General features: G+C 40.3%; 1 protein-coding gene across 1 annotated transcript in view; it reads right to left on the minus strand.

Moving 5' to 3' along the window:
• SUGCT (succinyl-CoA:glutarate-CoA transferase) overlaps positions 1 to 13273 on the minus strand; it is a 684446-nt gene that overhangs the window by 94981 nt on the left and 576192 nt on the right. The window contains exon 13 of the mRNA XM_065883542.1: positions 9294 to 9357. Coding sequence (XP_065739614.1) covers positions 9294 to 9357 — 64 coding nt within the window. The remainder of the gene's footprint in view (positions 1 to 9293; positions 9358 to 13273) is intronic.

Here is a 13273-nt window from a genome sequence, read left to right on the forward strand (position 1 = left end):
GACCCCTTCTCCGACCCTAAATAAACCCGGCAATGAGGTCAAGCAACTCCTCCCGGCTGAACCCCACTTGGAGGCAAAGTTAATGTCACTTCCTAATTATCCAAGTTAACTCCACAACACGGAAGTCCAAACTGGAAGATAATTTCAAGCCTTTTGTATTTAGCTATTACATAGTATCCGATTCTACTTCTCCAGCCAGTTCACATGCCTAATTACATTTAATTAATTTATTCTTTAAAGATCTAGCACAAAGTCAGTATTTAAATAAGATCCAGAAAAAGACTTCTCTGGGTACCCAATGAAAGCTGGCAGCAGCAAATATAGCAAGGACTCAAGAATTGATCCCAGAAAATGCCTGATCCACCTTTTAAGACAAAAATGACAAGAAATGCTTTACCATCGTTGAGACTTCCACTCTTCCGGTGCTTCCTGTGGCTTTTTATTTTTGTTTTTATTTTGCTTTGATTTCTATGTTTGGGGTGACATTCAGTGGTCTACTCAGATGATATCAAATACACCTCTAACCTCAGGGGTCATTCTGCATAGTGATACTTGAGAAAACACCCCAAACAATGTAGAAGTCCAATTAAGTATGCACCCAGGAAAATTCTTTAGCCATATTTAGAAATATGAATTTCTAATAGAGAAAACAACTCTGCACCCCAGAACTCCACTGATAACTCAGGACTGATTTGGAACATGAGTTTCTGGCCTTTTGGACAGATGCACTTATCTTAGCGCCTCGGTTGATGAAGATGGTTGAAGAGGAACAACTGAGATCTTGGCCACCTTCCCAGTCCCGAGTAACAGGAACATGAATTCCCTGAGCATGAAAGCCCAGCTCTCACGGAATATTTCTTCCTCATGGCACAGATAAGCATCGTTGATGGAGATCCCTAAGTCATATCAGCGATGGTAACTTGCCTCTTAGGGCTTCTCCAGTTCCTGATGGAAAGACATTCCTGGGGATGCTATTCCCTCCTCCTGTTTCCTCCCTGCTCTCCTAGGAAGGAAAGTCACTCTGGCTGTTCATTTCTCACTGAACGGTAACACTGTCTACAACCCCGCCTCACGGGAACGGGATTTCCAGGGAAGGCTGCAGGCACTCTGTCAAATCACCTGAGAATATGCTGATTTATTTAACTCTCAGGGCATTGCCGTAGGTTAAGGGTTTAATCAAGTTAAAAATAATTGAGGACTTTGGGAAGTACCATGGCTAGTCTATTTGAAAATCCACTTCCCTGCCAGCTCTCTCTCATTCTGTTGACAGACTATAGACCCTTCTTTTCATCTCTTTCCTCTTTTTTACCGCTTAGCCTGGTCCCTGAAGGAGTATGCTCTTTCTAGAACATAGATTATGCACTATACACAATGTGAAAACATTGCACACTCTTCCTGTTGTCATCTGAAAGATTTTTCTACCTGGAAGGAATAACTTATCTCACCTTTCACTCTCAGATTGGTTTTACTTAAAATTCCTTATGAGAATCAACATATTTAAACTTTACAGAGGAAGACAAGCTGAAACTTTTGCGCCTCTTTAATTTGCCTTTTTCCCTAGTAAGATTTGTGACAGCTTTCCCCATTGCTGTTATCCATTACTGAAATTTAACTAAACTTTGAGGATTTGTGATTTCAGAAGCATCATCTAATTTTCTATGTAAAGGGGAAAAAAAGCTAAAAGTAACGGGGAAAGCTGAAGGCGTGTATAGCACAGAGAGGAAGATCTGCAACCATGCCAGAGACTAGGTGGTGACTCCATTTAGTATATGTACTTCAAACTGGAAACAAACTAAGAAGTAAAATAGATCTCTTTCAGATAGCTTCTACAGGTAGTCAATCTGTTCATAAAAAAATGCATACTGCTTTAAATTGTCACAAATCATCTTTTCAGTTATTTTTCATCTAGTAGCTTTTTTATCCTAATCATCATCCAGAAAACGTCTGTTAGGTACTTCCTTGGTACAGAGGGTGCTGGTTAGAGTTTAAATGACAGCATCTTTGCCCTTCAGGAGCTTTACAAAAGAAAGGTGTCTTAGATCATCACTTATAAAAAGTCTTGCAAAACATGTGGAAATACAGTATGTTAGATAATCAAATAAAGAAGTACATTCAGCTTCTTAGAAAGTCACTATAAAAATCCAAATGTCAATATTCGAATACTTTGTTTTGAGCTACATTAATTCATAGCGGTGACTGTTCTTCCTGTATCCAACGCTCACTAGCTAAAAATTGTTGCAGGTTCCAAATACAAATATTAAAATACTGTGGGGAAAAACTTAAGAAAAGTTTTATTTAAAAGAACTTAGAGCTGCTTTCTGAAAACACAGATCAAGGGACCAGCAGGCAAGGGTAATTCAATTTAAAATCATTTTGCACGATAGAAGACGGCTTCCCTCTCACAGCCCTGACACACTCACCACTCAAATACTTCCCAGAAGTGCTGCTGGAATCAAATGACCACCGTGCACATTTACGGGGAGGTATTGGTAAAAGGTTATGGTGAGAAACTAGAGGTATGCATCAAACTCTATTTCAGTGACATCCTTTGAAGTTTGGAACTCAGCACCAAGGCTGTTCTGGCACCTACACAGTACACGGAAGGACAACGTGTTCCTTTCTGGCTAAAAGGCCAATAGCCAGCGGTATTATAAGAAGATGCAACTAGTGAATGGCTCAGTGGAAAGTGGCAGTCCTTTGGAAGGTGATAACTAGTGTAAGATTGTCCCACTAAAATCACAAATAACATGATGTTTATATGATGGTCCATCTCTTATGGAGGAAATGTGGTATGACCTTTAATGTCCTTCTTCACCTCCGTAATTAACAAATGAGAATTTTATTAATTTCACAGTTTAAAATTCAGGTCATTAGGGCTTCCCTGGTGGCACAGTGGTTGAGAGTCCGCCTGCCGATGCAGGGGACGCGGGTTCGTGCCCCGGTCCGGGAAAATCCCACATGCTGCGGAGCGGCTGGGCCTGTGAGCCATGGCCACTGAGCCTGCGCGTCCGGAGCCTGTGCTCCGCAACGGGAGAGGCCACAACAGTGAGAGGCCCACATACCGCAAAAAAAAAAAAAAAATTCAGGTCATTAGAAGTTTTAATAAAAATTTTCAATGGAGTTAGAAGCATTTTAGAAATTACACCTAAAAGCAGTCAGTGAGAACACCTGCCAAACCACGTTTGAGATTCCTCCCAATTTCCTCCTCTGGGTCCCACTTCACCCCCAGATAGTAGAGACCTGAGACCTCAGCACAGATCTCCTTTACATTTTGATCTGTTTGTAATGTGACCATTAGCTCTATCTGAGGTCTTATTCTCCTGGCCTCTGGCTACGGCTACCTCTCCAGGGTCATCTCCATTCCTGCCCTTTCTCAGCTCCTCCAGCACCACGCTCAGCACCTCCCCGTCCCTCCCTCAGCCCACACCAGTTTGGCCCAGCTGACAACTGGTCGTAGGTCACATGTCTGCTTACATTTCATTCTCAGGGACACCTTTGCTGATCCCACGCTCTAGGTGAGGCCTCCCTCATCTGCGCTTTCAGGCCATCCTGCTGTTGCCTCTGGTTCTCCACGGAAACGCCCATCTCACTTTTCTGAATTTATTATTCAGAATAACAAAAAAATTTCCTGGCAAACTGTAAGCTCCATGAGTGACTGGGCCCGTCCTGGGTACAGCCCTAACACCAGAGCTTCATATAACGTATGGGACACGGTAGGTTTAGTGAGTTAAGTTGTGTGTGTGAGTGTGGGTGTGTTTAAGGTTTTAGCACTCAACCAGGTTACCTTAGTTAATTATGAGCAAATTAGTAGACTGTGCCCACTGTGTTGACACTTCTGTCACTAAACGAATGGTGAGCTAAAACTACTGACTACTCCACTCACCAGGGACTCACAGAACAGCAGATTACTTAAGCTGGGCAAAGAGATATGATGCATCTTCTCATTTATACTCCAATTAATAACTAGTTTTCTTTGTATCTTTCTACCTTTAACTGTAAAACAGGATTTAAAGGTCGAATGAGAGAGTAGTTTAATAAACAAGAATGAAAGAATGATAGTATTAGCAGAACTACATTTCATATTTAGAGATAATTCATGACTATTAACTAGTTTGCATGTTTTAACTATGACACGTATATACACAAATGAAATTTCTGTCTTAACTGTTTACTAGAGATTGGAGGTGGTGGGAAACGATATGAAAAGGGAGCATGTTACAATAGATATAAATTAATAAAGGAGATAGTTTGGACTATACTACTTCATTTATTATTTTAATATTGGTAATGGTTACAAATATTGGAACAATGTATTAAGTGCTGACAATAATTATTTAAGTAGCAAAAAGAAATTTTGAAGAGGTAAATAATTTCCCATTCCTGTTCAAAGTGTCTTCAACATTGGTGGACGAGCACCTTTAAGGTTTTAATCAATTAGCACTCTCCTATACAGGAATTCTAATGTGAGAATCTGAGGGAATGCTGTGGATTTATACATCTCTAAAAAAGGTGCCATAAATACTGTTCTCCAAGAGACGAATTTCTCATAATGACTAAGATGGAAAATCCTTCAGGCAAATTAGTGCAACGTGTAGAAAATTCAGTACTGTTCACAAGAGATTCATTAATAACAAAGGTAATATAAGTAAGTAGTTTTAATTATGATTTTCACTGTAAATATAAAGATGCAGACATATATGTAAATCAGCAGAACTACATTTAATGAATCCAAAAATGTGTGTCCACTGGCTAACTAGAAAACAGTGCAGCATAAACACCACTTTTAACTAAACCCACCTGTCCTATTTTGGCAGATTCGCCTCACTGAGGCATTGTGGGAGAATCTGAGTTATTTCTACAGCATTCATGAGGTTCCCAATGAGGACATTCCTTACCAAAAAAGGCGGAACTATCATCCGTAAATAATATCAATGAAAAGGACAAACCACAGGAAAATTTTAAATTATTTACTGATAAATTCTCTTTGCATTTAATATCTCATCCTGTCTGAGTGGTCTCTTACTGGGATACACTGAATTAGGAGATACAATAGCAACTTCTTATCTTATGTCTATGAGCAGAATTGTCTCTCCCCTTCATGGGGAGTCCGGATGTGCTGCCCTCTAAAGACACTCAGATACTAATTCCAAAAACAATCTAAACACATCCATTTCATCTCAAATCTGAGACTTCCTTTGTTGGTAATTCTATAGAGAGAATATAAGGTCAGTCAAAAAGATAGATATACCAAAAAGATGCCTAAGCCCTATAAAAATTAAAGAAACAAAAATAAAAATTTCCAAAAGGAGATTAAAAAGAGATTGCTGTAGACCTGAGAATTATATTGTAGTAAATTGAATTTTGGGCCCTAGTTATTTACCCCTCCCTCTGCCCATGCCTTCACCATGTAATTTTACAGTTTCTCTTAAAAAGAGAGATATATTTTCCCCAACCCCATATAGCCTAACACTTGCTTTGGCCAATGAGTTGTGGGCAGAAGGGTCTGTTAGTTCTGCAAAAGCTCTTAAGTGGCATTGGGGTTTCTGTTTGCCTTCTTGCTCTTCTGGCATTGCCATGAGAAGAAATGAGAGGCACATGGAGCAGAACTGGGCCTAACTCACACTGGAGCCAAGTCCAGCCATACCTGCATCTAGAAGCAAAGCCACCCAGGCAAGTCCAGCCTCGATTAGTCATCTACCATCCAATCCACATGCATGGAATAAATAAATGCTTATGCTTGAATGTTACTGAGATTTTTGTGGTTATTTGTTACACAGCATTATTGTGAGAATAGCTAACTGATACACATACATTAAAGTGAGCAAAAGAGGTATGCATTCTCCTTTAGGAGTCTGAAACAATATTTCCTTCTTGATTGTTTATTTATTTACCAAGGAAAGTCAGTAAATGCACATCTGACTGATAGAGAGTTACATCCAATGAGTTCATTCTAGGTTGGCCTCTGACTTACTTTTATCCTTACTATCATGCTAATAACTGTTATTAACTTTCAAGTGTTTATCTTATTCTCTCATGTGTTGGGGATATCAATGTGGTATGAGCTCATCTGTAAACTTGTGGAATTAAATTAGATTGGTGTTTCTTGAATTATTCTTTAGGGACCCATGGTTCCAAAGAGGTGTTTGGAGGAGTATAGCATGATGAAAGCAGGGGAAAAAAGGTAAAGAGTTGGAGTGCTAACTTATCATTTGCAAAATTCGACTTTGATCTGTTTTAGATAGTTAGATTTCATTTGAGAAATCAGTTCCACTGTTTAAAAATTAAAGTCAAAAACTACTGGACAAAATGCTTTTTAAAGTCTTCTCATACTGAAAGCACTATGATCACATTTTTTTGCTTTGACTACCCCCTTCTCTTTCTCGCTATTACCATGTCCTTAATTTCAGATGCCGACTGTAACCTGAAGTCTTGTAATAACTTCCTAACTTGACTCCCTGCTTTAAGTTACAAGTTGTGTCATTTCACTCCTCTGCTTAAAACTAGAGTAAAACTAAACCTAGTGGGGCCTTGAGGCTCTGCTTCTCTCTTCAGTCTCCATTCCTGCCCCTCTTCCTTCACTACTTATTTATTCATTATTTAATTTTTAATTTTTTAATTTTTTTATCTTTATTGGAGTATAATTGCTTTACAATGTTGTGTTAGTTTCTGCTGTACAACAAACAAAGTGAATCAGCTATGTGTATACATATATCCCCATATTCCCTCCCTCCTGAGCCTCCCTCCCACCCTCCTTATCCCACCCCTCTAAGGTGGTCACAAAGCATCAAGCTGATCTCCCTGTGCTATGCAACAGCTTCCCACTGTTGCATTTTACATTTTACATTTGGTAGTGTATATATGTCAGTGCTACTCTCTCACTTTGTCCCAGCTTCCCCTTCCCCTCCATGTCCTCAAGCCCGTTCTCTACATCTGCATCTTTATTCCTGCCCTGCCACTAGGTTCATCAGTACCGTTTTTTTAGATTCTATATATGTGAGTTAGCATACGGTATTTGTTTTTCTCTTTCTGACTTACTTCACTCTGTATGACAGACTCTAGGCCCATCCACCTCATTACAAATAACTCAATTTCGTTCATTTTTTATGGCTGAGTAATATTCCATTGTATATATGTGCCATGTCTTCTTTATCCATTCATCTGTCTATGGACACTTAGGTTGCTTCCATGTCCTGGCTCTTGTACAGAGAGCAGCAACGAACATTGGGGTACATGACTCTTTTTGAATTTTGAGAAAATTTGAATTTTCTCAGGGTATATGCCCAGCAGTGGGATTGCTGGGTCATATGGTAGTTCTATTTTTATGTTTTTAAGGAACCTCCAAACTGTTCTCCACAGTGGCTGCACTAATTTACATTCCCACCAACAGTGTAGGAGGGTTCCCTTTTCTCCACACCCTCGCCAGCATTTATTGTTTGTAGATATTTTGATGATGGCCATTCTGACCAGCGAGAGATGATACCTCATTGTGGTTTTGCATGTCTCTGAGTGATGTTGAGCATCTTTTCATGTGTTTGTTGGCCATCTGTATGTCTTCTTTGGAGAAATCTTTCCTCACTTTCCGTTCTCGTTTAAAGCATACCCAGCTCTTTCCCACCTCAGAGCCTTCTCATAAGCTGGTCCCTCTGCTCGAATGCTCTTCCCCTATTCTTCAATGTCAACTTCTAACTCTCCTTCAATTCTCAGTGTCCAAGTCATCCTCTCAGAGAGGCTTTTTCTGATCAACCTAAACTATCACAGGTCCCTCTGTCCCTGTTACTCTCTACGAAGCACACTGTTCATACCCCTTCTTTGCACGTATCATGACTCACAGTTACAGAAACATTTGTTGGTTGCTTTTACTATATGACTTTCCATTGAGTATGAGCTTCATGTGGCCAAGGGCCAAGTTGCCTGGTTTATTTTTGCATTCCCAGGACCCAGAGCCTGGCACATAGTACATACTCAATAATATAAATGAATAAATGACTTTCTTAGCTTTTATCAACATGCTTTTTTCCCACTACTTTTCTATACCATATAGCATTTCCCTGTTAACATGTGATCCCAGTTTCTGATATGCTTATACCTGCTCTCTCTCTTAGTTACCTCCCTTAATTCATGTATAACGTTCCTTATACTCCTGAATATCAGAACTTTCTCCTTCAATTTGCTTTATTCATCATACTTCCTTCCTCTCATTCTTTTTGTTGGCCAGTGGCCATGATCTGATCTGTTCTAGGACATTATTATCCAGCTGATCCCCAATCTTACAATTAGGTTATACCCACAACCAACTTAACAATAGCAGTTATTCAAGAAATGAGATCTGATACCTACAGAAGTAAATACTTATGTCATTTGACAGATGTGACTGAGGGATTTGGGAAATACCCAAATTTCAAGCAAGGCGACCAGGATATAGTTTCAGGAAAACAATGACCAAAGTTATATTCTAACTGATTTCCTTATTCTCTGTCAAAAGAAGAGGGAAAAAAATGTGTATGATTTGTGTATAGCCTAGAAAATAGGGATGCGATGGACAAGAATGTGGAGTGTCTTTCTAGCAATGACCAGAGTAGAGACAGCAGATGTGAGGAACGGTAATGTCACGATCACTAGAGAAGTGCAGTCTGTTGGGGCCAGTAGGTCGATCATAAGCTCTCACTACAGTTTGGATGCTCTGACAGTCAGGCCTGAGGTTTCTCCCTAGAAGTGAAAAACCTGGCACTTTGGCTTAAGGCCAAAATGTCTTCAGTGAGTTTGTTTGGTATGAGTCAAGTTACAAAAATTCAATATATTCTGAGTTTACTGAAAACATTTAGTTTCTTGATCGACAAAGCTAAGATCAATACCTTAAACCACAGTTCAGAAAAAAAAAAAAGAAAAAAAAAATGCCCTGGCCTGAGCAGTCAGTAGCCTTGCTTGGACACCACCTCTATGATGCCTGCCTTTCTTTCTCATTCTCATACAAACCAAGCGTAACTTCAGAACATTTTCCATATCTATCGCCATCTATCTGTTGGCCATAAAGCACTTGTGTGAGTACGTGATTCCACAGAATGGAGTTAGGTAATACAAGCATTTTTTTGTCACCCAGACAGAGTGAAGACACAAGTCCACAGCCTCAGCAAACACGCTTGTGGGTGTGATTCTAGGGTTCCCATTTTACCCAAAATGAAAAGTTTAGATAATGTCTTGACAAGTTGTTTGGAGGGTCATCAACTACTTGCAGTGATCAGCACAGGGGACAAGTTCATGAAGGAAGGAGTTAAGAAAAATAAAAATTTTCAAACCTGGGACTGATATCTTCCCCACAGTCGGATGTTTCATCTCCATAACGAGGCCATTGTGCAACACCTTAAAATGTAAAAACAGAGAGAAAAATAACTTACAAAGTAAAATTATCTTCAATCTCAAGGAATATGCAAAGCCACCTGTTCAATCCATTGAAGAAAGATATTGCAAAACAGATTTGTTTTAACATCTTTATTGGAGTATAATTGCTTTACAATGTTGTGTTAGTTGCTGCTGTATAACAAAGTGAATCAGCTATATGTATACATATATCTCCATAACCCCTCCCTCTTGCGTCTCCCTCCCACCCTCCCTATCCCACCCCTCTAGGTGCTCACAAAGCACCGAGCTGATCTCCCCATGCAATACAGCTGCTTCCCACTAGCTACCTATTTTTCATTTGGTAGATGTATGTCCATGCTACTCTCTCACTTGAAATGTTACTTTGAAAGTAAATATTTGAGGTTAAAATGTTTCCATCTTATATTAAACCCAGTGAAGCCAAAAAGAATTAGAAGACTCAAGGGCTAGCAAACTTGACTTTTATAAAGTCTTCCCACCCTTAAAAATGTTATTTGCTCCTAAATATAGGGTATGATTTTCCCCCTTTCATCTATGCTTGATCCTCTGAATATTAAAGCTCAGCCTTTGCCTGCATGACCTCATAGCAGGATTGGGCCAAGGTCAACTGCAGAAGGACAGGATGGGAGGAACCAGGAACTGGAGCCCTGGACGTTTATTCAGCGGAAGGGGTGGGGAGTCAGTACAGTTTGAAAGGTGAATCAGAGTATCCAGAAGGCCCAGTGACTGCGGGAAGTAGACAGATCAGAGCTGCTGTGACAAGCAATGAGCAGAGACAGCTGACAGGGAGTACAGCGTAGGACCAGGTCAGAGGCCTGAGCAGGAGACTGAAACCAGAGATGTTCTCAGTGGTAACAAGGCCTTACTCATAAGGCTAGGTTTCATAACTAGGACTCCACTACCCTGGAGTCAGGGGGATGGAGACAACTGAGAAAACAAAAAGCCAGGAACCCCATCCTAGAGGGCTGATTCGATCTCATGCATTGGACCAAGATAGGTATTTGGTGTCCCATCAAGAACACAAGGTAGACTTGACCTCGGGGTTAAGACTCAAGGCAGTTACTAGGACAGGGACATTCTAGCAGAGCCCAACCAACAGAAATGTGACTTGATGCTGAACTGCTTGGCTACGGAAACAGAGCTACTTAAATCCTTGGCACCGTAGTTTAAATCCTTTAAACTACATAAATCCTTGTCTGTAGTTTTTCCCAGGGGGTGGGCAGGAAAAGAAAAACTGCCAGAGATCAAGTGCCCTCCAGCTGTAGGTAAAGGATGAGATGAGGGTATGGAACTAGATTCTATAACATAAAACATGAATTACTGGAGGCAAAGTGTTCTGTCATACACAAAGGAAAATGCTACAAAGTTGTCTTCTTTTGTTAGTTTAGTTTTTAACAACTGGAGGCTACCTGAGTATACTGTTTCAAAGAACCCCCAAATTCAGTTTTTTATTACTATTACTGGATCTTCAGTGAGACACATATGGGTGACTTACATATGAATAGTGCTTCACCTGCACTATCTACCAAATGCAGAGCTTCTCTCTTCCTGTTCCACACAAAGAAGTATTTCAGTGGCCCTGTGAACTTGTGGACCACAATTTCATGCTAATATCCCAAAGAGTAGCAGTAGTAATGGTTCTCTAGCATTTTGGGCCTCAGGTAAAAGCAAGATCTGCACATGCCTATCCTTATCATAATCTTTCCACAGAGCAAAAGAGCATGAAATAAATAAACCAGTAAAAATGTTTTCTCACTTGGAATACTCAAGGAGAGAGGACACATTTCTTGGCTTTCATCTATTTCCGGTGAGCTTATTGGTCACGTTACGGAATAAGCCATCCATACGACAACCTCCTGGATGACTTTTTAAGGTTAGAACTATAACTCTGCTACGGCTAAATATCCTGGCTTCCACTGTTTTCTTTGGGAATGGTCGCCACTTTGGGGGTGATGCTCTTTACACGACCATGTCAAACCTCCCCATTAAGGGTGATGCCACACCATAAGGAGATCTTTCCAGGGATGCCCTGCCTTTCTTTTGGAATTGCCAGTTTTGCACCCAAGAGCCGGCCAGAGAAAATTCTTGCCGGTGTTTGAGCTGTGCTCTAATTTAATTCTGGTGTGCCTCATTCTCAGCACCCGCCCAGCACAGCCTCCGCCTTCGTGGGGGTGAGGGCTAAAAGCCAACGCGAGGTGCTAAATCTCAGTTCTACTGAGGACAGGAACAAAAATACCACGCTAAATTTCACTCGAAACAATTATCTGCACACTGAATCATTCTTCTCTTCTCGTATCTCTGTTGCCCTCCTGACTACCTCTTTGTAATAACGCTGCAGTGCTACTCACAAAAGACAAAAGTGAGTGTTCTCAGCTAAATATAACTTAACTGATAGTGTTAAAATTAATTAACGCTGAATTTTAATCATGTAGCAAACGTTAAGTGTCAAACGTGAAGGGGTAGTTGTTAAAGGTCAAGGGACATACGTCAAAGTTTGTAAAGCAAAAGCTAGCAGCTGATTGAAGTTTTTCATGGAAGCAGCTTAAGGAGTGTAGTTCCTTCAGCTCTAACCCTCACTGCTGTCTATAGGTGACAATCCCAATATGAAACTTTCTTATCTAACTGGATCAATTCCTTTGCATTGACAATTGTTCAGTTTTAAGCAGAAATGCAAATTCTTCTTACGCTTGAAAGGAAGGTAACTGCAGCCTCTCATTTGCTGTAGTATTTTATACAATTACGAGGCAAATGGGCTAGTCTGAGCTCCCATCTTCAGAAAGAATTGACTTATCTCCCTGCTTGGTTGCCACCCACCTTTTTATGTGAAGTCTGAGGTCCACCAAATTCCATTGGCTTTCTTCGTGAATCAGGTCAGATTATCTCAGAACAACTGAGGCTGTGGCACTGCTGTCCCTGGAAACCCTGCCTGATGACTCGGAACCTTGGAAAACTCTCCAGCCTTGTTTGTGGGGCAAGTCCTACTCTGCTTCGTAACATATTCAAGAATCTCAGAACCCAGGCAGTCTGTCTGGATTTTCACGTAACTCTCTCCCGCTGCACTTCAGGCCTGTGTCGCATCCTAACTTCATCGGAAATGCAGGAACTGCCACTTGTCACCGTTTGTACGACATTTCTTTGGGAATAGTTACTAAATGTTTCCCTTTCCTTTCCTCATCCAAGTGCAACGCCCCATTCTCTACTACCTTAACCAAGAAATTCAAATGTAGAGTGCTTCTTTTTCTGACCACTAACAACGGAATGGGGACCTCAGCCTTAGGGACCTCAAACTGCCATTTTCCTTGAAGGGAATTTCATGTCTGGATCCGCAGTCTGGCCATTCAGGATATTCTTTGCTTCATAATTAGTTATTTTAAAATAAGGCAAGGGGCCTTCCCAAGAACTCTGATGTGGATTTTGTCCTTCTCTTACTTATTTTATCCTCCTTCAATCTTTCATGGATTGGTAGCTCTTCTAAATTTCATTTCTTCTTGAAATTTCAAAAGCCTATTCTTGACAAGAATAGAATTGTAGACACTGCACCCATCTCTCCAGCACAGTATCAGGCCTATTTAAAATAAGGTCTCTCTTCTTCAAGAGTTTAACAGATTGACAGCCTAATGACAGAGTCAAATGGTAATGTATTAATGATGGGGGGGAAGAGAAAAATGTATACCTTAAAGCAATGTGGGAAATAAAATTTGAAGGGGAAGTGAGAAAGTCTTTTTATAAAGTCCTATGGCAGGAATGGCAGCAAAAAGTCTGTAATACAGCAGTAGCAAGAAAAAAAACGTTGAAAAAAACAAAAATCAATACTCACTATATAAGCAGTGAAAATCTCTACGGAAAGCAAGAGATCTGAGTCCAGAGTAGAATTAGCAAGCCATATTCAAATAAAAAG

Source organism: Phocoena phocoena, chromosome 9 (genome assembly GCF_963924675.1).
Source record: "Phocoena phocoena chromosome 9, mPhoPho1.1, whole genome shotgun sequence".
NCBI lineage: Eukaryota > Metazoa > Chordata > Mammalia > Artiodactyla > Phocoenidae > Phocoena > Phocoena phocoena.